The sequence below is a fragment of the Erythrolamprus reginae genome, chromosome 8 (genome assembly GCF_031021105.1).
Source record: "Erythrolamprus reginae isolate rEryReg1 chromosome 8, rEryReg1.hap1, whole genome shotgun sequence".
Classification (NCBI taxonomy): domain Eukaryota; kingdom Metazoa; phylum Chordata; class Lepidosauria; order Squamata; family Dipsadidae; genus Erythrolamprus; species Erythrolamprus reginae.
This window is the reverse complement of record NC_091957.1, coordinates 26,478,685-26,504,879: the sequence shown is the minus strand read 5'-3', so window position 1 is coordinate 26,504,879 and position 26,195 is coordinate 26,478,685. Positions and strand designations below refer to the sequence as shown.

The following is a 26,195-nucleotide window of genomic DNA, read 5'->3' as shown; positions in this document are numbered from 1 at the left end:
AGGCTCTGGGAGGGCGTTTTTGTCTTCCGGAGAATCTCCAGGGGGGTGGGGGAGGATGTTTTTACCCTCCCCTGGCTCCAGGGAAGTCTTTGGAGCCTGGGGAGGGTGAAACGCGAACCAACTGGCATACCAGAAGTTGGGAAACAGGACTTTTGTGTCCTCCAGAGGGTCCCCAGGAGGTTGGGGGAAGCAGTTTTCACCCTCCCCAGGCATTGAATTATGGGTGTGGGCACTCGCGTGTGTATGATAGCGCACACGCACGCTCTTTTGGTACCCGAGAAAAAAAAAGTTCGCCATCACCCTCCTAGATGCTTGGGAAGTATTTGACTTATAATATTGTGATACGAAATTTATTTATTTATTTATTTGATTGGATTTGTATGCCACCCCACTCCGAGGACTCAGCCATATAAATCTCATTTGCTATGTATTACTGTTTTTGTGAATAAAATAGTAATAACAGTAATAATCATAATCATAATAAATAATACTAACAATAATGAAATACGAAATCCAGCATAGTGATCTGATTTGCTGTGTTGTATTGTTGAAATAGTAACAACAACAACAACAGTTGAGAGGGACATTGGAGGTCTTCTAATCCAACCCCCTGTTCAGGCAAATGGTTATCCAATCTCTTCTTAAAAACTTCCAGTGTTGGAGCATTCACAACTTCTGCAGGCAAGCTGTTCCACTGGTCAATTGTTCTAACTGTCAGGAAATTTCTCCTTAGTTCTAAGTTGCTTTTCTCCTTGTTTAGTTTCCACCCGTTGCTTCTTGTTCTACCCTCAGGTGGTTTGGAGAATAGCTTGACTCCCTTGAATCCAGATAAAATAATTCCTCAATTAGATGTATTAAATTCATTTCCCACTCTCCATCAAACCTCTTAAAGAAAAATCATTTGGCACTTGTCAACCCAGAGAGCTCTCTGCTAATATATATCTTAAAAACACAGTGTAAAATAGGAGTCCCCAACCTTGGCAATTTTAAGACTTGTGGACTTCAATTCCCAGAATTCTCTCTCTCTCTAAGAATTCTGGGAACTGAAGTCCACAAGTCTTAAAGTTTGGGGACCCCGGAAATAAACCATCCCACCTACTTGTCGGGTTTTCCAGGAAGTAAGAGACGGAGGCGGCATTTGTTGGCCGAGTGGATCTCTTCTTCCTTCACCCTCATCATCCTCTGCAGAGCTAAGCACCAGTCTTGGGCCACCGTCATGTTCAGGTTCTAGAAGCCAAGTGGAAAAAGAAAACAAAAATTAATTCATAGGTGTTGGAAATGGTCCTGCTGCGCCTTTGCAGCTAACGAAATTGTGCAAGGAGAACACAGGTGCGTCCGTGTTCCGCCAAGGTTTTTGCTTCCGCACATGCCTTGCTTAGCCACACAAATTTTGGAGCTCAAGGGCTACCTGTATTTACACATCATGTGCTCACTGGAATTTCTCTAAGGCCTACCCTTTTTAATTCCTCAAAAGCTAACCCACCCAAAATCCCGAGCTGATCAATAAATTAGCATCGATACATCAGCTCTTCAGCTCATCCGAGAGAATAAAGCATGCCTGGGATAAACATAGATCCACCCTAAGATAAAATACACAAAATAGTATAAGGGCAGACTAGATGGACCAGGAGGTCTTTTTCTGCCATCAATCTTCTATGTTTCTATGTCAGTATCCTTTTCCCCCTGTTCTCCACATATTTAGAACACGCTACACACATTTTATGCTTTACTCAGTCTAAAGGACCGAGTAAAATTCCAAGCAGTGAGGAGGAGCCGCAAAGCCATCAAAGCAACCTTAAAAGACCTCTGAAATAACTACACTTTCTTCGGAGAGGGGCGTCATACAAATCTAATAAATTATTATTATTATTATTATTATTTTTATTATTATTATTATTATTACACAATTCTGCGGCGACTTTACTTCCACGTGGAGAGGGGGAGATGGGCTTGAACCTAGCGGGTGGATGGAAGAAAACAACTTCCGCATCTCACGTGGCTTCAAAAGTGGTGGGAATAACAGGGTGTTGGCGAAGGGTCCACAATGGCGCTCAGGTTGCCCTGAAGTGGACTCACCTGGTAGGTGCCATGGAGGGTGCTGATTAAAAGAGTGATCTGTTGCACCACAGCCAGATCCTTTTGCAGATCCTGCAGATCCTGAAACAGGCGAGGAGGTCCCAAATAAACTTTATCTGAAGGAAGAAAACTTGGATTTTAGGGAATGCCATGACCAGAGAGTCTCCTTGCCTAGAGTGTACCTACTCAGCTTTCCCAGGACAATTGCGCTTCAAATACTGTATTTTTCAGACTATAAGACGCATCTGTGTATAAGTCGCACCAAGATTTTGAAGAGATCTTGGTGCGTTTTATGCTCTGCAGGCCTCCCGAATCCCCCACGCACCCCGTTTTTGTGAAAAATGAGCCAACGTTTCCACCCTCTTTTGGGGGGGAAAGTGTATCTTATACTCTGAAAAATACAGTGTATCTTTTTCTTTCTTTTATTCCCAATACAGGTAGTCTGGTCTCTTAGCAGCCATTCAAAGTTACACTGGAACTAAGCTGTTATTTGGGGGCTACTTATGGCCCAGATCCAAAATTCTTGGCAACCCAACTGCAATTATGGCTACATGACTGCATATTATGAGCATCGTGACTTACAAACACAATGGACAGGTTCCGTTATGGTCTTAAGTTGAGGCCTAACTATATTAGCAAACTCAGGTAATGGGTGCATCGTACTGAACCCATAATAAACGCTATTGACTCTTTTTAAAAAAATAAAAAAGGATTCTCTTTGAATTTTATAGGATGCCTAATAACTTTAAAAATAAAATTGAAAAATCTCTTTTCAGTTTAAATTTAGGAGAGGCAGCCTGTTGAATGCTAGACCTCCTTTCGGGAGAAATATTGAAAAAATAATTCCCCAAATATAGTATTTCACATCTTCCAACTAGGCAATAGATGATAGATATACCATATTTTTGGAGTATAAGACGCAACCTTTTCCCTCCTAAAAGGGGCTGAAAATTTGGGGGTTTTTTATACTCCAAATGTAGACTTTTTTTAAGCTTTTCCCCCCAGCCCTAACAAGGGGCTAACAATCTTCCTGGCTTGCAAGGTTTTTTTCATTGCTACTCTGAAGAGGTTTTTTCCCAGCCCTAAGTCTTCGCAGGCTTGTTTTCATTGCTACTCCCTCTGAAGATTTCCCCCCCCCAGCCCTAACCAGGGGCTAAAATAATGTGCTGAACCTGACCAGACTAAGGACACTAGCCAAATGAATACCTGGTAGGTAGATTTTTTTTCTTTATTTCCCTCTCCCAAAACTAAGGTGCGTCTTATATGCTGAAAAATACGGTAGCAGATGATAGAAGACATAAAGAGATAGAGACAAAGATGGATGGATAGACAGACAGACAGACAGACAGACAGACAGACAGACAGACAAGATAATGGATAGATAGACAGACAAGATAATGGATCGATAGTCAGAAAGACAAGAGTCTTCGGAGAGGGGCGGCATATCAATCAATCAACCAATCAAATAAATAGACAGACCAACAGACAGGTAGATGATAGATAGATAGGGGAAGGAAGAAAGGAAGGAAGGAAGGAAGAGAAAGGAAGGAAGGAAGGAAGGAAGAGAAAGGAAGGAAGGAAGGGAAAGGAAGGAAGGAAGGAAGAAAGGAAGGAAGGAAGAGAAAGGAAGGAAGGAAGAGAAAGGAAGGAAGGAAGGGAAAGGAAGGAAGGAAGGAAGGAAGAGAAAGGAAGGAAGGAAGGAAGGAAGGAAAAAAGAAAGGAAGAAAGGAAGAAAGAAAGAGTCACTAAAGATTGTAAATAGAGGACTAGCTGTAATGTTTTGTTTTTAATTCCTAATAGACTAGGTTGGGATTATTTATATATTACTCATCTATTGTGATGTCTATGCTCTTAAATACCCCATTGCTGAAGCTCTTTATTTATTCAATATAAAGTGAAAAAAGCTATTAAAAAATAACCCAATAGAATGCAGTAAAACTGGTGTCAGAAAATCAGCAACAACGATAAGCATATTGAGAAACAAAAATGAATATTTTTTTTAAAAATCCCTAGCAATAAGACCACATCCAAACAAGAAGGTAGAAAGACAGAGGGAGGGAAGGAAGGAAGGAAGGAAAGAGAAAGGAAGGAAGGAAGAAATGAAGGAAGGAGGAAGAAAGAAAGAGAGAGAGAGAGAGAGAGAAAGAAAGAAAGAAAGAAGATAAAGAGATTAATCACAGTCCATTTTGAATACATAGTGGAAAAAATAATCTTGAGAATTTACAAGCCACCTAAGTCAACTCAAACAAGAGTCTGCAAAACATTTCAGGTGATAACTTGCAATGGGTGCAAAGGAAAAAGGATATATCCAAGGAAAATTTTAAAAGATTTTTTTTAAGGTGTGAAGGCCAACTCTCCTGGTTGTTCATGCTTCTTCCCCCTCCCTTCTCCTGAGCTGGCTGTTTTGAACCATGGGAAAAGGAAAAAAAATCCTTACTATGGCCAGACTGGTTGGGTGGCACTGGTTTCTTGGAGCCCATGTTTGGGATGGTGACGCTGTCTTTCTCCTTGGCGCTGCTCTCCTGCCCGACTTCTAGCACCTGAACCTGGGGCAAGGCTGCGTTCCACTTCACAATATACTTGGGCCCCAGAGGGACCAGACTGCTGATCTCTAGCTGCCCCCTGCAAGAAAGAAAGTTCAGATTATTATTTTTTAAAGGATGGATTCTCTCTGCTTCCAGAGTCCATAACAATCAAACTAGCAGCCCAAGGAAAATCTGCAAGCTACACTCTCAAACCCTCAAAGCACTGAGCAGATTTTGCAAGAATATTCCGTAATTCTTCCGTAAATATTCCATAAATATTTGAAAGGCTAGTGATGTTCCATTTGAAAGCCATCACGGATCCACTGTTAGATCCCCTGCAATTTGCATACCGAGCAAATAGATCAACAGATGATGCTGTTAATATGGCTCTACACTACATCCTTCAACATCTTGAATCTCCAATGACCTACGCCAGGGTCCTCTTTGTGGACTTCAGTTCAGCATTCAATACCATCGTACCGGACATTCTCTTAACCAAACTAAATCAGCTAGCGGTACCTGAACACACTTGTAAGTGGATCACAAGCTTCCTAACAGACAGGAAGCAGCAGGTGAAGCTAGGAAAAATCACATCAGATATATGTACAATTAGCACAGGTGCCCCCCAAGGCTGTGTACTCTCACCACTTCTCTTCTCTCTATACACTAATGACTGCATCTCATACGATCCATCTGTTAAACTACTGAAGTTTGCAGATGATACAACAGTGATCGGACTCATTCGAGACAATGATGAATCCGCATACAGACGGGAAGTTGAACAACTATCCTTGTGGTGTGACCAGAACAATCTAGAACTGAACACACTCAAAACCGTAGAAATTGTGGTAGACTTTAAGAGAAACCCTTCCACCCTTCCACCTCTCACAATACTAGACAACACAGTATCAACAGTAGAGACCTTCAAATTTCTAGGTTCTATCATATCTCAAGACCTAAAATGGTCACCCAGCATCAAAAACATCATCAAAAAAGCACAACAAAGAATGTTCTTTCTGCGCCAGCTCAGGAAACTCAAACTGCCCAAGGAGCTGCTGATTCAGTTCTACAGAGGAATCATTGAGTCTGTCATCTGCACCTCTATAACTGTCTGGTTTGGTGCTGCAACCCAACAGGATCGACACAGACTTCAGAGGATAATCAGAATTGCAGAAAAAACAATTGCTGCCAATCTGCCTTCCATTGAGGACCTGTATACTGCACGAGTCAAAAAGAGGGCGGGTAAAATATTTACTGACCCCTCACATCCTGGACACAAATTGTTTCAACTCCTACCCTCAAAACGTCGCTACAGAGCACTGCACACCAAGACAACTAGACACAAGAACAGTTTTTTCCTGAACGCCATCACTCTACTAAACAAATAATTCCCTCAACACTGTCAGACTTTCTACTAAATCTGCACTTCTATTCTACTAGTTTTTCTCATCATTCCTATCACCCATTCCTCCCATGTTGACTGTATGACTGTAACTTGTTGCGTATATCCTAAGATTTTTATTAATATTGCTTCTTCATTGCTTATTTGACCCCTATGACAATCATTAAGTGTTGTACCACATGATTCTTGACAAATGTATATTTTATTTTATGTACGTTGAGAGCATATGCACCAAGACAAATTCCTTGTGTGTCCAATCACACTTGGCCAATAAAAATTCTATTCTATTCTATTCTATTCTAAATTGAGCCAGGAGACACCGCAAACACATGCAAGGGGAAATAAAATACAGCCCTCTAGTTCTTCCCAAAAATTTTAGTGGCGGAGGAAGCTTTCTTCCTTGCACACCAAGATGGGGAGGTGGGACATAAAACACCCCTCCCCCAAATTTCCAACACCCCGTTATGCATGTTGGGGTGGGGTATTCCTCATTTGCCAGGAAGAAAGCAGGAAGTCCTCAAATTTACGACCACAATTGCTGCCAGAATTTCCATGGCTAAGATTAAGGTGGATAAACGAACTGCTTCCAATGTTACCATACTTTTCATGCGGTTGTTAAGCGGATCCCTGTGGTTGTTAAATGAATCTTGACTTTCCACATTGACTTTGTAGATTGGAAGCTTGGCTAGGAAGATGGTGTAGCAGATTCGGACAGTGAGGAAGTTGGGGAGGAACATGGGCCAGTCCTGGAGTCTGGGGAAGGCTCGGATGAGTGCTCTACATCCGAGTCACTGACAGGGCTAGGACTGTCTGACAGTTATCAGCTGCCTTTGGAGTCAGACATCAGTCAGGCAGACAAACTGCTGGAGCCTGTTCCCAGTGTGCATATGCACAGAATTGCTAGACAAAGGGAACAGCTGAGGAACAAGGGTTGACTTGCGAGTAAGGTCACAGGTGGACGATGAATGGCCCCTCCCATGGGGAATAAATAGGAGCAAAAGGGGAGTGATTAGTTAGTGGAGAAAATTAGTTTGTTTATTAGTGTGAAGATTTGGTTAACTGAGAGACTCCTGGCCAAGTATTTATTTTTATTTTATTTATTTTATTTTATTAATTGGATTTGTATGCCACCCCTCTCCGAAGACTCAGGGCAGCTTTCCTTGTACAGTGGTCCCTTGACTTTTGCGGGGGATACGTTCCAAGACTGCCCGTGAAAGTCAAATTTCCGCGAACTAGAGACTCTCCCTCCCTTCCTTCCTTTCTCCCCCTTCCTCCTCCCTTCCTGGTTTTACTTACCCTCAGAACCCACAGGGGCAATGGGGCAGGGCAAGCTGGGGACTTTGCTGCGCTCGCTGCCGGTGTCTCCCAAGGCGGCGGCGGCAGCACCAGTGCTCAGGGTCAGGGCAGGGGAAGGGGAAGCTCAAGGCAAGTGGGATCCAGGCCAGGACTCGAAGCCGGGATTCCAGGTTGATCAGCTGGGAGGTTGGACGCTACCACTAAGGGAGACGGCTTAGGTGGGTGGGGGAAGAAGAGGCGGCAGCGGCGGGTGGCAGTAAATGATGGCGGCAGAAAAAAAGGCAGCCGCACCCTTTGGTACTTGAGGTGACACTGAGCTGCGGGCAGAGGCTACCGGAAGGTTGTGACGGGCCTACCGCAAACCATTCCCGCGATTAGTGCATGGCATCCTGACCCAACAATGCCCTCAGCTCCTCCCCCCTCGGGCAAATTAGGGTGGTCTTGTCCACCTGCAAGGCTCAGCTTCAAGTGGAGCGTACCAACGCTCCAAGAATTAAAGGGGAGGGAATGGGAGGCTGGGGCGGAAGCAGAGCTTTTATTTAAAGAAGCAGGATGGCTGGGGTGGAGGGAGGAGGAAGAGAGTTAAAACGCACAGTACTGTACATCGGGTGGCCACGGAAAAAAACGTGGTGTTCAAAAAAAACCGCGGAGTATTTTTTCCATTAATATTTTTTGAAAACCCATGGTATAGCCTTTCCGCGAATATCGGACCCGCAAAAGTCAAGGGACCACTGTTAATGAAGCTGGTGCAGAAGTTGGTGAGAAATTAATGGCTTGCCACACTATCCATAGAAGGCCTGATGTTTATGGGAACTTGGGAGGGGTAATTTTTATGAGGGAACAGATGCAGCCACAAAGCATTCTTTCCAGGGGTTCAAGGCCATCCTATCTCACCCACCTGGGCAGAAGTGGAAGGAGAACTTGCCACGCTGGTTCGACTTGAGTGGGCAACGGGACAAGTTTGTGGGTGGGGGACAAGAGATATGAACTTTCAACTGGGTGGGGAAAGATTCAGGTTTCCCAGTGTGGGTGCCAAGATGACTCCGGCAGTAAATTGGAACTTTGAGGAGTGCTTTGACTTGGACTCTGATTTAGTTGGATGCTACCTGGAACCCTAACACTCGCAACTATCCAAGGACTCATAAGGTCTGTGGTTGCAATTCACTTTTGAAAGACTATTTTTTGGGACTTTGCTGGATGGGAATGCTAGGAATTCACTTTAGCCAAATAAAAAAGGCTGGGGTTTTTTTTCAGGACAAGGAGCCTGTTTCGGGATTTGGTGAAGACAAAGTCAAATGACCAAATGAGTCCTGGATATTTGAAATATACCCTGGTTGTTGATGAGCCCCTGAGTTTGGATCAGGTGAATGTGAAGATGTTGTGATGGCCACAGGTGCAAGACTGGTCTGCTGTTCTCACCTAGACCAAAAACACAAACGGAGTCCCCAAAACCTCTTTTTATTCTAATGGTTATGGAATTATGTTCATTCCCAGCTATAATAAAAGTCCCAAACAATGTTAATTTAGTCTTTCGGAAGAAGGCTGATAAGCACCAACCTTTATCTCTCTTGACACGCTGCCAAAGACCTAATTGGCAAGGAGCTTTGCTAGGCCAAACAGACACACGGAGTCAGGACCGAAATGCTGAGAAAAGAATTGAATGAAGTTTCTTCCTGCAACGAGCACATCCGTTTCCTCCACTTTTATATCCTACGGCAGTGATGGCGAACCTATGGCACGGGTGCCATAGGTGGCACGCAGAGCCATATCTGCTGGCACACAAACCATTGCCCTAGCTCAGCTTCAAAAGGCCTATGTGTGCTGGCCAGCTGATTTTTGGCTCGCACAGAGGCTCTGGGAGAAAGTTTTTGGCTTCCAGAGAGACTCCAGGAAAATGAGGGAGGGTGTTTTTACCCTCTTCTGGCTCCAGGGAAGCCTTTGGAGCCTGGGGAGGGTGAAACATGAGCCTACTGGACCCACCAGAACCTGGGAAACAGGCTGTTTCCTGCCTCCAGAAGGTGGGGGAAGTTGCTTTTGCCCACCCCATGCATTGAATTATGGGTGTGGGCACTTGCACATGCACGATAGCGCAGGTGCACGCTCTTTCGTCACCCGAGGGGAAAAAAAAGGTTTGCCATCACTGTCCTATGGGAAGGGCCAATCATCTCCAGGCCTTACTCTCGAGTAGTCCTCCTCCTCCGTAGCTGTTCTTGCCTTCTGGCAGCTAAGCGCATGAGCGCATGAGGAACAGGCTCCCCCGGTTCCTCTGCCTCACTCACGTCAGCCTCTGGGGGTTCTGGAGTCAGCGCAGACTTCCCAGAGGGCCTGGGCTGGGTCTCTGCCTCTGACACAGAGTCTTTTCCAGAGTCCAGGTCTGGTCCACGTTCCACCCCAGCCTCCACGCTGTCCAACTCTACGGCCAGCTCCACAACAAATGGTCACTAAATGAATAATTGTAAATTGAGGACTATCTATTGAAAAATCTTTTGTCTTTCCTTCCCGGACTGGAATATTGTTTAAAAACAACAACAACACAATCATGCAAAACGCCGCCACTGCTGGGTGGCCTCGTAAACCAACACAAAGGTGTGCTTCAGTGGCATGCCTATTTCACACCATGCATTCACAGCTGTTCACGCAACCACTGCATCCCCTCCAACCTGCCATTCATATCCTACCCGGTGTTCACAGGCCTGGCAAAGAGAAACATCAAAGAAAAAAACGTTATCTAATTCTCCTCCAAAAGGATCTTTTCTTTAAAATTAAATAAATTAATTAAATTCCTTGGCAGCTAGGAGCAGTTGGGGGATTTTAATGCAAACTCCCCAAAGTTAATTCTTGCTTCTGGTTTGCATTTGTGGTTTTGGGTCTTTGTTTCCATATTTAACAGATGAACAGAGTTGGAAGGGACCTTGCAGGTCATCTAGTCTAACCCCCTGCCCAAACATCTGCCTCTACCTAGAATCGAATTCACAACCTCCTAGTTGTGAGGCAAGAGCTCCACCTCTAGGCCACAGCAGCTGGTATGTATAAAGCAGGAGACTCCAAGCTTGGCAACTTTTAAGACTTGGAGGACTTCGGCTCCCAGAATTCCCCAGCCACAAAGGGGAATTCTGGGAGTTGAAGTCCACAAGTCTTAAAAGTTGCCAAGCTTGGAAAACCCTGTCATAAAAGCATTTAAAAAGAGGTTGGATAACCATTTGTCTGAAGTGGTGTAGGGTCTCCTGCCTAAGCAGGGGGTTGGATTAGAAGACCTCCAAGGTCCCTTCCAACTCTATTATTCTATTCTATTCTATTTTAATTCTATTCTATTTTAATTCTATTCTATTCTATTCTAATTCTAGTCTATTTTATTTTATTTTAATTCTGTTTTATTTTAATTCTATTCTATTCTATTCTATTCTACTCTACTCTATTCTAATTCTATTCTGTTCTATTCTATTTCTATTCTATAGCCTCCAAATCTGGAAATAAACATTTTCCACTTTTTGGAATGACAAGAGTTTCTCTTTCCCCCCTCCCCCAAACACACACCTTTGAGCAAGGTATCATTCTCACAGCGCCTGCCAATAACTCTATGCAGGGCAGGAAATCCAGCCCTGTTTCCAGAGAGCCAGATGTGTCCTGAATATGCCATGGAAGGGCAGCGAAACCCCTTTGCATTTTAAATTTCTATTTCTGTTCGGACATGTGCCGGATCACAACCTCCCTCCCTGTGACACACAAACTCCGACAGCCACTCACTTGAAGTTGATGTTGGCGCACACTAACATGTCATTCAAAAGAAACACCTTGCGTTCTTTGGATTTGATTAGTTGACCTCGGTCGCCATAAACGGTCTCCGTCAGGGTCTCACAGAATAACAGCTGCCGGTGCCCCGAATTTAACAACTGGGTGAAAGGAAAACGAAACCGAAAAAAGAAAAAAGAAAGAAAATTACAAAGCAAAACAGAACCTTGGCCTTATTTGAAAATGACCCAGGTGAAAAATGAAATAAAATCTCTGCTTTTAAAGGCTATTTCCCTTGGAGGGAAAAAAACGAACAGAAAAAGAAGAAAAATAGGGAAACTATACTTCTGACATTGTTCATGAACATGGAGGGTTTCATCATTATTTGTTGAAGAACTAAAGGCCAAGTCACAGAATACTATGGAACTTAATAGATTTTTTTTTAAATGAAAGGATTGCTGGGTGGGTGGATGGATGCAGACAGAGGTAGAGAGAAAGAGAGATGATGGAGGGAGTTGAGAGAAAGAGAGATGATGGAGGGAGGGAGGAATAAATAATGATAGGTAGACAGACCAAGATAATGAGAGATTGTTAATGAGAGAAAGAGGCAGACAGAGATACAAAGAAACACAGAGGTAGAGAGTTAGAGAGGGAGGGAGTTGAGAGAGAGAGAGGGATGGATGGATGGTTAAATGATAGACAAATAGACAGAGACAGACAGACAGACAGACAGATGGACAGATGATAGAGATGATAGATAGAGATGGTAGATAGAGAGATGATAGATAGATAGAGAGATGATAGATAGATAGATAGATAGATAGATAGATAATGAGAGAGATAGAGATAGATATAGAGATAGAGATAATGAGAGAGACAGAGAGAGATAGTGATAGAAACAGAGGCAGAGAGAGACAAAGATAGATAGAGATAGAGAGACAGATATAGAATTATAGATAATATAGATAATAATGAGAGACAGAGAGAGACAAATAGAATTAGATAGATAGATAGATAGATAGATAGATAGATGGATGGATGGATGGATGGATGGATGGATGGATGGATGGATGGATGGATGGATGGATGGATGGATAGGTAGAGACAGACAGACAGACATGGATAGAGAGAGATAGAGTACAGATATAGTGGACAGCTTCAAAACTTTTTATTTATTTTCAAGTTAAAAGTTTGGTTTCCTCAAATGTAGCTTCTTCAAAAGAGAGGCGGGGAAAAAGAACAGCAAGGGAACTTTCTTCTTTTGTTTGGAGCCCCACAGCCGTTCACCCTTAGAGCAAATTTTGTGGGTGCTTTGAAACTCAAGGCGAAGGCAGCCTCCAGCTAAACATTCCTGGGCTGGGCATCCTGTCGAGAGCCACCCACCTTATGGAGATGGCTACGGTCACTGACGCTCTTGGTCAGCTGCTGGATCTCAGCCACCTGGTCGGCCAACCTCTTCTGCTCGTTGAGCTTCTCAGCCAAGGTTTCCAGTTCTGTTAGGGCGAGCTGGAGGGACAGACGGTCAGCGTGTCCTTTTGGGGTGTTCTTCAGCATATCCTGGTAGGAGGGAAGACAGCGCAAGCATGGAAGCAGGCCAGGCCACCTGAGATCCGTGCTCGGAACCACTCAGTATTGGGCTGCCCCTGGTATGCTTGGGATTGCCATTCCAGTCGCAGAAACGGTGATGTGTGCACATCTGTGCACCCCTGCTGCACACATGCACGCCCCCGCACCCTGCCGTGTGAGATTTTGCTTCTGCGCATGTGCGGAAGCAAAGAAATTTGGAAAAATCAACAAAATCTCACGCGAGAATGCTTGCACAGAAATATCAATGCTTGTGAGATTTTGGTGGTTTTCGGCCTTTCTTTGCTCCTGCGCATGCGCGGAAGCAAAGAAATAGGTGGAAATTGCTGAAATCTCACGCATGCGAGTCCCCGTGTGAGATTTCACCGATTTTCACCAATTTCTTTGCTCCTGTGCACGAGCGAAAGCAAAATCTTGCGTGGGGTGTGTGCATGCCCACCGCCGCCCACCCTCGCCAGCATCTGGACCAATCTGGTAGGAAAAGGCAAGTGGGGCCCTTCACCGGATCCACACCAGAAGTTTCCTCAATGTGCCAACCCAACCATTTCCTCTCTGCTTGGTGCAATCTAGATCCATGTTTCTCAACTTTACAAACTAGAAGGTGGGTGGACCAACTCAAGCTGGCTGGGGATGTTGTGGCCCGCCAGCAACCCGTGCAGCTGATAGTGGTTCATGAGGAGACCGACTTGGTGATGCACTAGCAGCCTGTGCAGCTGGCACTGGAGTCGGATAGTGGGGACTCGGTGCCAGAGGCAGAAGTTCAACCGGGGCTTTCAGAACCTCCAGTACCTCATAGCAGTGATGAAGAAGAAGAGGCTTCTCCTCTTCTTGGTGCAAGAGTTTGCAGAGTTGCCAAGAGACAGGAATGGTTACTCGAGAGGAGGTCCCCTCGGGAGTAAGACTTGGGGTTAATTGGCCACTTCCCTAGTCTACTTAAGAACAGTAGAGGCAGCTGAAAGGCTGCAAGAAACAACAGTTTAGACTTGCATATCCATCTGAGTGTCTCCTGATTCAGATTGCTTATCAAGGAAGACTTCTGGGCATTTTGCCAAGCCTTTGGACTCTTCCTGAGATAACAAGAACTATTTGCATTGCTTTGAATTAAGACTTTGCTGAAATGTCTCCTGCTAGTAATGAAGATTAATTAGCAGCTGACATTTTGCAAAAAAGGGTTGCTTTTTTGATTTGTGGTGTGTTTCTCCACTGCTAAGCCAGTTATTAACAGTGGTTCATTGATTACATTTAGTTTGTTCAAACGCTGTGTTTTTGATACGTTCATAACTGGGAGGCAGAACAAGGCGACTCTGGGAGTTGAAGTCCACCAATCTTCAAATGGAACTGGAGCAGATATCAAAGGGGGCATCTTCATTAGCTTGGGGGGAATATGGGGAGGAGCAGGCCAGGGCCTTTCAGGACTGGGACAGCTTGAAGGCAGTGAGGAACAGGGGCAGGATGACCAAGAGAGGCTGAGAAGTGAACATGAGAGACAGAGCTCAGGCGATGAGCAAGGACCAGGCCCTCCTGATCCCCGAGCGTGAAGAGTGGAGAGAAGGCAGGAACACTGCAGGCTGACCAACTACTCCTGAGGACAGCGCCCCGCCCCTCTCCACAAGGCACACCTGGGGACTGAGGCTTAAGGAGACGCTGTGGGGAGGGGCTGGGAACAAATGCTGAATTCATGGAGGATTGTGTGCCATTGCCAACATTGGACATTTACGGGACTTCTTGCCTTATTTTTTGCTTCCTAGATTAATTGCCTTGTTCCTTTGCTTCCTCAACTAATTTACTTATTCCCCTTGCCCTGCTGGATTTTTTGTTTGCAGCCATTATGCTCACAGCGTTGCGCTGGGCCACTTGCAGCCAGAGGCTGCTGGAAGTGTGTGTCTGTGTGTGTCTGTGTATGTGTAGGAGAGAGAGAGAGAGAGAGAAAGAGAGAGAGAAACGTGGGAACATTTGGAGCAATAAAGGGGCGGTATGAATCATCAGTTGACAATTATGAACTCATCAAATTTGCAGATGACACCAAACTGGCAGGAATAGTCAACACTCCAGAAGATGAAAGAACGTATGCTAAATGGAATGTATATAGGTTGATTAAAAATGACTGCTTTTTAATTAAATTGGGGTTTTAGATTGCTTGTTTTAGTTGATATTGAATTTCAGAATTTTGTATTGTTTTATTCATATGCTGAAACCGCCCTGAGCTCTCAGAGTGGCAGGATATAAATCCAATTAATAATAATAATAATAATAATAATAATAATAATAATAATAATAATAATACGTGCAAAATACAGAAGGATCTTGACAAACCTGAACAATGGGCACTATCTAACAAAATAAAATTCAATTATGAAAAAAGTAAGGTTCTACATTTAGGCAAGAAAAACAAAACGCACAGGTAGAGTATATGTGGCACATTGCTGAACAGTAGTAACTATGAGAAGGATCTTGGAGTCCTAGTGGGGAACCATTTAAATATGAGTCAGCAGTTTGTGGCAGCTGCCAAAAAAGTCAACCCAGTTCTAGGTTGCATTAACAGAGGGATAGAATCAAGATCAAGTGAAGTGTTAATACCACTTTATAAGGCCTTGCTAAGGCCACACTTGGAATACTGCATTCCAAGCGTGGTCACCACAATGTAAAAAAGATATTGAGACTCTAGAAAGAGTGCAGAGAAGAGCGACAAAGAGGATTAGGGGACTGGAGGATAAAACATATGAAGAACGGTTGCAGGAACTGGGTATGTCTAGTTTAATGAAAAGAAGGACCAGGGGAGACATGACAGCAGTGTCCCAATATCTCAGGGGTTGCCCCAAAGAAGAGGAAGTCAAGCTATTCTTCAAAGCACCTGAGGGTAGAACAAGAAGCAATGGGTGGAAACTAAACAAGAAGAGAAACAACTTAGAACTAAGGAGAAATTGCCTGACAGTTATAACAATTAATCCGTGGAACAGCTTGCCTCCAGAAGTTGTGAATGCTCCAATACTGGAAGTTTTTTAGGAGATGTTGTCTAACCATTTGTTTGAAGTAGTGTAGGGTTTCCTGCCTAAACAGGGGGTTGGACTAGAAGACCTCCAAAGTCCCTTTCAACTCTTTTGTTGTTATTGTTGTTGTTGTTATTATTATTATGTTGTCTGTGTGCCGTGCCCAGAGTCATCAGAGATCTAGATGTTCTTCTCTAATTCAAGAACCCAAGGGGGGGGAAAGGTACCTGGAGCAGAAGAATAAACTGAGGGAACCGCTGAATGGGCTTCACCATCAATCCATAGAGGGTGACACGGTCGAGGCTAGCCATCTGCTTCTTCTGCAAAAAAAAAAGGAGGTTATAATTGCTTGGTGGAGACGTGAAAACTTCCATTCTTCCTTCTCTAATGTATCTGTGGGCCTTTCGTTGTCACATCTCAGTAAGGCTTGCCCTGTTCAATGTCAACTCTTCTCTAGGACCTGCTGCCCCCACGGAGGGGGGGTAGCGTAGTAAGTGTATGCACTATTTATTGAATACATTTATTGTCCTTCCTTTTCTACTACCTTAATATGATCCTTAATTACTTTGAAAATAGGAACGCTTTAATCATTTAATCATTATCTAGAACTGAACTTTTATAGCAATGAAAGAAAATTGAGCTACTTGCCTAATCTTTTATCATACTGAACCTTGTGTGTTCAGTACAAAACCTTAAAATGTTATTGTGCTCCTCAACAAATAATGCTGTCTATCATTTGTCTTTTTTTTGGCTATTCAAATAATGTGACTTAATCAACTGAAAAAAGAGTCTAAGCACCTATTTGAAAACCTGTCTTGTTCGGTAAGTCACTCCCACCTGGTCATATGACCACCAAGCCACTCCCACCCAGTCACATGACCATCAAGCCACACCCACAAAATAAGCCATGCCCACAGTGTGGCAGTAAAAATTTTGGCAGCCCATTACTGTCGAGAACCCTCATCAATCCCATCTTGCCAATTGAATGAACTCAGGGTGGGTGGGAGTAAACCATTCTACTCTACAATTCTACCCTGAAGTGGGCTTTGGATCCACTAATTTTTCTGCTGCATCCAATGTTGCAATATTTCTCCATTATTTACACCCACCCAAAAAACCCCCGAATGAATGGAGGAGGAGATTAGACCCAAATTATTAATTTTTATACTTCTAAACTCAACGGCAGAGAGAAAACACAATTTTTCATTATCCCCATTAGATCCTCAAAATGCGTTCCTATTCCAATGCAAATTTAGCCGCAGAATGGATTAGTTAATGAATCCAATTATCTTTCAAGTCATTGCTTTCCTAACCATCAAAACCACCGTCACTTTTCTCAATAGCTGAAATTTCAAGGACGAGGGTAGCAGGGGTGGCTCCTAACTTACTTCTCTACCAGTTCGCGTCCTCTCGCGCCACATCGGCAGTGCCGAAAAATCCCCCTGCCCAAAAAGCAGAAAATAAGGTGGCAACTGCATGCACAGTGCTGGAAACTTGGCTTCTGCGCATCTCAGTAGAAAAAAAATTCAAAAAAATTCATTTAAAATTTCAAAAAAAAAAGAGATGGCGGCACCCACCGGAGGCAGGTCTGTGACATCATCATGACATCATCAGAGGGTCACTATCAGTTCAGGCCTGGAAAAACCAATCCCTGAAAGGTACATTTTTTCACCCATCAAACTGCAGATCAGTTAAGAGATGAAGAGATAACCGTCATGTATCTGGAGCAGGTGTAGGCAAAGTTGGCTCTTCTATGACTTGTGGACTTCAACTCCCAGAATTCCTGAGCCAATCATGCTAGCTCAGGAATTCTGGGAGTTGAAGTCCACATGGCATAGAAGAGCCAACTTTGCCTACCCCTGATTTGGAGAAACCGGGTTAATGACCACTAAACTAAGAATAACCCCTTGATGTGTCTTGTCCCATGGTCCAGGGCCTTTGTTGTGTCCAATCTTCTTACTGTTAGGCTGAAGCTATCACTTGAATTGGAGATTTTGGCCTGCCACATATATTAGAATGTGGAATGTATTAGTGCTGGGAAATTATAAATTAAATTATTATTATTTGGGAGGGGTTGCTGCACGAGGGCTGTAGTTGTAGCCATAACAAATTCCTTCTAGATTCTCAAGGTCATCCTTTGTTCAGCATCTGCCCGGAAGTTGATGGGAAGACCTGACACGTTGACAGAACAAAGATTGGGCCATGTCATGAACTTGTAGGTGTGGGAACTGTTCTGTCTGACTCAACGACCAGTCAGCAATTAGATTCCAGTTAATTCTCAGACACAGAGTTGGGAAGTATAATAGTCTATTGATGAAAAACCACAAATTAAAGCAAAGAATGTCCTCCGACTGCCAAAATTCAAAGCGAGCAGCTAAACTGATAAGGAATGTTCCAAAACAAAGTTGTAATGTAAAGTTTTTAGCTTGGCTACTTAAAACTTTTTTTTCAAGACTGCAGCAATATTTGAGGGGGGGGGGGAGACTCTGAACTTGCTCTTTCCCTCTTGTCATTAGAAACGTTAATTTCCAGTCTCCTCCCCTTAAACACTCTGTGATTACACACTGCGCACAGCAGTACTCAAGGCCTTCCTCTACATCTGCGTAACTGCTCGTCTCCCACACATTCTTTTCACCTGTGCATCTAGAATAGGGTCTACAATCTCCCCCTCCTCATCAGACCCAGACAAGGCCCTAGCTGGGTGTTCTATATTCTCTGCAGGACCCTCAATCTCCATCCCTCCCTCACCCTCACTATCTGACTCCTCTGAGAGCCACATGGGCCTAGGATGCTCAGACGGACCCAGTTCCTCCTCTTCGGAGTCTGTGAGTAAAAGAGCTGGCTGTGATCCAACCACAATACGAACAAGGGAATGAACTTTCAATTGGGTGGAGAAACCCAGACTTCAGATTTGAGTTTCTCACAGACATGCCAACATAGCTCTGATAATAAGTGGGAACTTTGAGGAATAATTTACCTTGGACTCTCATTTAGTTTCGGATGCTTTTTGGAACCCTGACACTTACTTTGAGGAACTCCAAGAAAGCCGGTTTGGTCAAGCAGGCCTTCTTGATTAAGGACATGGCACTGGTGAAGTTGTTGACGTATTCACTGTAGACATCCAAGACCATGGACTTGGAGAACTTTGGAGAAGAAAAATGGAGGAGAGTGAGACCCCCCAAGATTCACTTCTATAGTCCCCTAGAAGGTTCAGAGTAGTCACGTCTTTGAGGTGGGCAGCCATATTCCACGTCTAATCATTGCTCACCGATGCCACAAAGAGGTCACCAATCTTCTCCATGGAGTCCCACTCAGCCACCCGTGAAGACAAGGCGATTTGGAACATGGAGTGGCATTGGAGGATCTCTTTGACCCGGAAGAAGACCACTTGGCATTTCCTGGCACTGAGGACTTTGGGCTCCATCTCCATCAAGGGGTTCCTATAATCCTGTTTGGAAGAGGAGACAATCCATATTTTGGGTTATCATATTGATGTAAGGGTAGTCCTTGAGTTACCATATTTTTTGGCGTATAGGACGGTGAATATAAGACGTCTTATGTTACATAACAACTTATTATATAAGACGTCTTATATTTTTGGCATATAAGACATCTTATATGTCGTATTTTTTGGCATGTAAGACGGCCTATAAGAGGGTGAAAATTTGGGTGCGTCTTATACACTGAATGTAGCTCCACCCACTCACTGGCCCCCAACATTCGGCCATTTTCAACCTCCGTGTGTCGTGTTTTTGGCATCTGTGCCTTGCATTTTTAGCCTCCGACGCTCCTTTTCAGACCTCTTCAAGGCTGTGGAGCTCCGCACCGATTGTCGCCTCTACTTTTCTCATTTTTGGCCTCCACACACCATTTTAGGCCTCTGCACATCAAGTTTTTGGCCAGTTCCAGCTGGTGGGGAGGCCAAACACGTGATGCACGGAGGCATCAATGCTCTGTGGCAATTCCTGCAGTTTGGAACAGCTGATTGGAGGTATTCTGGGAGGCTGATCCACCAGTCAATCAGCTGTTAGATCAGGCTGCAATAACGTGCTGAAGCTGACCAGGCTGTTTGCTGTTTGCTGCAAGGATGCTAGCCAGACAAATACCAATGGATGCTGTTAGGCAGAGGCAGAAATTTTGTTTTTCTTGTTTTCCTCCCCAAAAACTTCTTATACTCCGGAAAATACGTTACAAGCATTCGTTTAGGGACCGCTCCAAGTTACAACAGGACTGAAAAAGGTGAGTTATTTATTTATTAAATTACATTTGTATGCTGCCCAGCTTCTTGCAGATTCAGGGTGGCGAACAACAATGAAAGATACAATTAAAAAATATATATACAAAAGTTAAACCCTATGATGAAAAAAATTCCATCCATCAGTTATTCAACAGTTAGGCCAGAGCCAGATGTTAGTGCTCAATGTCCCTCCCAGGCCTGCCGGCAAAGCCGAGATTTTAGGGCCTTTTGGAAGGCCAGGAGAGTGGGGGGACGTTGCGAATCTCCAGGGGAAGCTGGTTCCAGAATTATGACCGTTTCTCACACTTATGACCGCTTATTGGTCACATGATCAAAATGGCAACTGACTCATGTTTATGATGAGTTGCAGCATCCTGGAGTCTTGTGATCCTCTTTAGCGACCAAAGTCAATGGGGAAGCCTGATTCGCTTAACAACTGCATTACTAACTTAACAACCGCAGTGATTCATGTAACAACTGTGGCCCAAAAGGAGGCAAAGTGCACTTAACCAATGTCTCATGGTTAAGAACAGAAACGTTGGGCTCAATTGTGATCGTAAGTCAAGGACTACCTGTATTTACAAAGCCAGAATCAGCAGGAAGAGGTGAGATTAGGCTTCCCACCGTTGGCCAAAGGGGCACCCAGAGAGCATTGAGAAGCCAAAAGCAAAAGAGCAAAATACCTGTAAAATGCGCCTCAGCGAGTCCACATAACTCCTCTCGCTCTGCACAATGGAGCCCAGGATGTGACGACGTATGACCTGAGGGGGAGGGAAAAAAGAGAGACACACAAAATTAAGCCCATTAGGGCAGCTTGTGGAACTCCCACATGAAGCGATTCACCACAGCGGTGGGTTGCTCCCAGTTCAGTGAACTGGTAGAACCAGCAGTGGGAGGCTCCACCCATTATGTTGTGAGTGCGCAAACCGTAGCAAGGGATTTTAGAACCCACTACTGATTCACCAACGCTTGTCTCAAAGCCTCAAACGTCCCCTGGTTTGGAGCCGACAGGGACCCCAAATCTCAAATAAAGAACCCGGTTCAATCAAATTTAGATTTCAGGTTTGACCAGGGGTGAAATGCTCCCAGTTTGCTTGTGCCTGTCAGTCATCGGAGAGTCAATCCGGAGGCAGCGTGAGGCTCCACCCACCTGCCGCCATTTTGGTTCTTTTACCCTCTGTGCCAGTATTAGGCTGCACTATGGACGGTCCGGTATTCCGTCCCGGTAGGAAAAATGGAGATGCGCATGCATCTCCACATCCCCAATATGTGCACGTCCGCACAAGATTTGGCTTCTGCGCATGTGTGGGAAGCAAAATCTCCTGCGAGGATGTTTGCGTGTATGAGATTTTATTATTTTATTATTTTAAATTTTTTTAAATTTCATTTCATTTCATTTTATGCCGCCCCTCTCCAAAGACTCCAAAGATTTTTTTCGCTTCTACACATGCGCAGAAGCGAAGAAATTGATGAAATCTCTTGTGTGAGAGTGTCCTCACGTATGATTCCGCTTCCATGAGCAGAAGCTGAATCTCGTGCTGGCGTGTGCACCCGCACCGGTCACCAGGAGCGCAGGTGGTGGGGAGCCCTTCACTGCTCTGAGCATGTGCAAAGCATTCTGTGCATGCGCAGAGGGTAAAAGAACCCAAATGGCAGTGTCTGGGTGCGTGGGTGGAGCCTCATGTGCGTGACCAGCTCTCTGAAGACTCACAGGGACTTGAGCGAACCAGGAGCATTTGACCCCTGGGTTTGACCCCTAAACAAACCTGCTGAGGGTTTAACCCTTCGGGCATCGGGCCCAACTCCGGCAGCTGTTTGGCATCTGAAACTGGGACCTCCAGGAACCCCAATTCTTCTTCTTCGGAGTCCCCTGAAGAACAAAAAACCCCAGGTAAGATATAAATAAAGCGACTCACTTCTTTAGCGTATTTGACAAACGCTGTTAATATCCCCAAAGCAAAACAAAGCAACGTGGATTAAACGTAACACACTCTAGCAGTGATCCTTCACAACACACTACCAAGATCGCACATTTCCCCCTTTACCGGCAACCCTCCAGGTTTAAAACATGCTTCTAGTCCTCAACGTAGGCAGCCAGAGTATTTGTGAAACCGGCAAAATCAGAAGGACATTCAAGCCAATGGCATAGAAATGTATTATTCTTATTAGTCTGGCAATTTCACATTCCTTGAGTGGTATTAATAGGTGCATCAAAGTCCCAGATTGAAAAAAAAAAGTGAGCATCTAGGTTTTGCAAAAGGGCCCTTTCTCTAGCACAGACGAATCGATGGCACGAAGTGACTCAGCAAAACTCCCTCCCTTGCTAGAGCGACTCTCTAGCAAGTGAGCCAAGCTGCATTCTTTAAGGGATGGATGGGATGGTGCTGAGTGGGGAGCAGGGAGATTTAATTTCGGTTCTGGCTTCAAGTGTGCTCCCCAGGTGATCCTGTGCCAGCTCGTCCTACCCCAAACCAGGTCTAAAGAAACTTTATTGCTCAGAAGAAAAAAATATAAATAAAACAAAGGAACAGTCAGACTGCGTTCACTTCCCCAACTGCAAACTGACATTTTATTTTTCTTTCTTTCTTTCTTTCTTTCTTTCTTTCTTTCTTTCTTTCTTTCTTTCTGTATTTATTTATTTATTATTTATTTATTTATTTATTTATTTACCAGATTTCTTTTTTTCTGGTATAATTTTTTTTATTTTTCTCCAACATAAAATAAAAACAATGCATAAATACAAACACTAAAAACCATGCTTATAATAAAACATATATATATATATATATATATATAAAAATCTTTTTCTGTTAATCATTCAATGGAATGATTGTCTCAACTTATCATATAATTACTAGAGGTTCTATATATATCAAATACATCACATAAACTATATAATAAAATTTTATATGTTTAAATTCTTATCAATAAGAATTGACAATAATGTCATATCATTATATAGATACTTTACCAGAAGAGCCCCCCACTCCTCCCCTCGCAAGAGAATACTCTATGCAACTAGACTTACAATCCTAGGTTTAGAAAGGTTACAACTATGTTGCCTTAAACACGACCTAAGCATAGCCCATAAAATCATCTGCTACAACGTCCTTTCTGCCAATGACTACTTCAGCTTCAACCGCAACAACACACAAGTACACAACAGATACAAACTTAAAGTAAACCGCTCCAAACTCGACTGCAGGAAATACGACTTTAGTAACCGAGTAGCTGATGCATGGAACTCACTACTCTGTAGTATCATCACCTAACCCTCAAAACTTTACCCTTAGACTCTCCATTCTTGACCTCTCCCCAATCCTAAGAGGTCAGTAAGGGGCGTGTTTAAGTGCACCAGCGTGCCTTCCGTCCCGTCCTAATGTTTCTTTTTAACTAGTATCATGCATATGAATATTATTATATCTTTGTATACCACTAATACATACTTGACAAAACAAACAAACAAAATAAATAAAAAAATAAATAAAAATAAATATAGTGCTACCACCAATTCTTATCTTTGCCATTGGGCTAACAATATTTTAATTCTAATTTTCATATCTCATTTCCCCTCCAAAATAACTAAGTATTAATTAATCAGATTTCTATGCCTCTCTTCTCCTGGGACTCAGGGAAGGCTAAATCCTTGCCAAGGCAGATAAATCACCAACCAGCCTAGTAAGATGCGATGATGCCACCAAGCTGCCCAAATCTTGGCAGCTGACTGCAGCTCCGCTGAGCCCAATACAGAAACCCACTGCCAAGCCCTACGGAGAAGGAGGCAAGAGTCCAGGTGCCTGGCCTTACCTGAGAGCGAGGAAGAGGAGGAAGAGGAAGAGAAGTGAATGATCACGTAATCCTTGGCCCTTGCCCGATGCCGTTTTCTCCACATCTTATCTTTGGGAGCGATTCTGTTCCTCCTCTCTCATTCAAACTTCCTTTTTTTCTCAAAACTAAAACTCAAAAGGGGTTATGGGGGGCTCTCCATCCTGGCAGAAAAGGTACCGGCAGGACCTCAGGGAGATTCGAGCCGGCAGTAAAGGGGAGGGGGGGCAATAATGAAGCGTGTGAGCCAGCTCTGGGAGGGTCGGTGACAAGAATAGCCCAGTGATGGCAAGGCTGACCTTTCCTTCCCTAATTTTGGGAACAGCTGCCTTGCGCACTTGGGAGAGTTGCCATGGGGGGGGGGGGAGGCGGTTCAGAACGGAAACAGCTTGGGAGGAGAGGGAGGGGGAGGGTCTCCAAAAACATCCTGTGGGGGAAGACCACCTTAAAAACCACTGGGTTTACCACGCTCCCAGACAGCCCCTTGCCTAAACCAACGCTGCCAGGAAAAAAAGAAGATATTTTCAACTTTGTTTCTTGCTGCGCCAACTCAGGAAGCTCAAACAGCCCAAGGAACTGCTGATATGCAGGGGGTGGATAAAAAAATGGAAACACTTGACATTTTGGCATCATAATATTTGAACATGTTCAAATCAATCAAAACTTGACATATTTTAATATATTTTTAAAATTCTGTTATTTGATATGCTTTTTTAAACTACCTCTTTTTTTACAGAAATTTAAGGAAATTGGTTATAACCTTCTAGAAATGGCAGACCTCTCAGACTTTCAAAGAAGCCAAATTGTTGGTGCTCGAATGGCAGGCGCTAGTATAACAGAAAGTGCCCGAATGTTTGGCGTTTCAAGAGGTCATGTCTCAAAAGTAATGACTGCTTTTGAAAGAGAAGGGAAAACGTCCTCAGCCAAGCACAGGTCTGGTCGAAAGTCGAAGTTGTCTGAGAGAGACCGTTGGACTCTAAAGCGAATTGTTAGAGCGGATTGCAAGACCGCATCTCCTAAAATCACTGCAGAGCTCAATAGACACGTACAGAACCCAGTTTCCACAAAAACTGTTTGAAGGGAGCTTCACAAATGTGGATTCCACGGAAGAACTGCAAGGTGTTTCTATTTTTATGTCCATCCCCTGTAGTTCTACAGAGGAATCACTGAGTCTGTGATCTGCACCTCTATAACTGCCTGGTTCTGCAACCCTACAAGACTGACATAGACTTCAGAGGAGAATCAGAACTGCAGAAAAAAATAATTGCTGCCAACCTGCCTTCCACTGAGGACCTGTATAATGCATAAGTCAAAAAAGAGGGCAGTGAAAATATTTACGGACCCCTCGCATCCTGGACATAAATTGTTCCAACTCCTACCTTCAAAACGACGCTATAGAGCACCACACACCAAGACAACTAGACACAAGGACAGTTTTTCCCCAAACGCCATCACTCTGCTAAACAAATAATTCCTTCAATACTGTCAAACTATTCACTAAGTCTGCACTACTATTACTATTAGTCTTCTCATTGTTCCTATCACTCACCTCTTTCCATTTATGACTATGACTGTAACATGTTGCTTGTATCCTTATGATTTATGTTAATATTGATTGTTTCCTGATTGCTTATTTGACCCCTATGACAATCATTAATCATGATTCTTGACAAATGTATCTTTTCTTTTATGTACAGAGACCGTATGCACCAATAACAAATCCCTTGTATATCCAATCACACTTGGCTATTCTATTCTATTCTATTCCATTATTATTCCTATTCCTATTCCTACTCTATTCCTATCCTTTCTTCTATATTCTAATCTATTCTAGTCTATTCTAGTCTAATCTATTCTAATTCTATTCTGTTCCATCCCATTCCTATTCCCACACTATTTCTATCCTTTCCTCTATATATTAATCTAATCCTATCCTATCCTATCCTATTCCAGATCTTGACAATTTGCAAACAAGAGCCTGGGGACTAAGGTGCCAAACAATCCCACTGGAAAAAAACCAAGACACAACGGAGTGTAAATAGAAATTAGACCAAAACATCATTTGCTTGTTTGTTTTTTTCCCTAGAAGAAGTAAAGAAACATTGGGACATCCTGCTGTTTGCTTCAAAGATTAATCTGGGAGATAAATAAGTTTAATTTAATTGGAAACTCTTAAAAACAAGACAAAAAGAAAAATTTTGGCTCACGAAGACTTGGAAGTAAAAAGGAGCCAAGCCAATCTGGTAAATAACCTTAATATGATAAAAAAAACATATGAAGAACAGTTGCAGGAACTGGGCATGGCTAGTTTAATGAAAAAAAGGACCAGGGGAGACATGATAGCAGTCTTCCAATATCTCAGGGTCTGCCACAAAGAAGAGGGAGTCAGACTATTCTCCAAAGCACGTAAGGGCAGAACAAGAAGCAAGGGGTGGAAACTAAACAAGGAGAAAAGTAACTTAGAACTAAGGAGAAATTTCCTGACAGTCAGAACGGTTGATCAGTTGTGAATGCTCCAACACTGGAGGTTTTTA

At 43.6% G+C, this 26,195-nt stretch overlaps 1 protein-coding gene across 8 annotated transcripts in view; it reads right to left on the bottom strand.

Moving 5' to 3' along the window:
• The window catches only part of ARHGEF10L (Rho guanine nucleotide exchange factor 10 like), a 109,357-nt gene that overhangs the window by 33,242 nt on the left and 49,920 nt on the right, over positions 1-26,195 (bottom strand). For all 8 annotated transcript variants that reach the window (XM_070759455.1, XM_070759456.1, XM_070759454.1 and 5 more), the window contains 10 exons: positions 21,603-21,706; positions 20,520-20,597; positions 18,868-19,047; positions 18,626-18,742; positions 15,827-15,919; positions 12,412-12,585; positions 11,044-11,189; positions 4,514-4,698; positions 2,077-2,192; positions 1,100-1,227 (listed from right to left, as the gene is read on the bottom strand). In XM_070759455.1, coding sequence (XP_070615556.1) covers positions 1,100-1,227; positions 2,077-2,192; positions 4,514-4,698; positions 11,044-11,189; positions 12,412-12,585; positions 15,827-15,919; positions 18,626-18,742; positions 18,868-19,047; positions 20,520-20,597; positions 21,603-21,706 — 1,321 coding nt within the window. The remainder of the gene's footprint in view (positions 1-1,099; positions 1,228-2,076; positions 2,193-4,513; positions 4,699-11,043; positions 11,190-12,411; positions 12,586-15,826; positions 15,920-18,625; positions 18,743-18,867; positions 19,048-20,519; positions 20,598-21,602; positions 21,707-26,195) is intronic.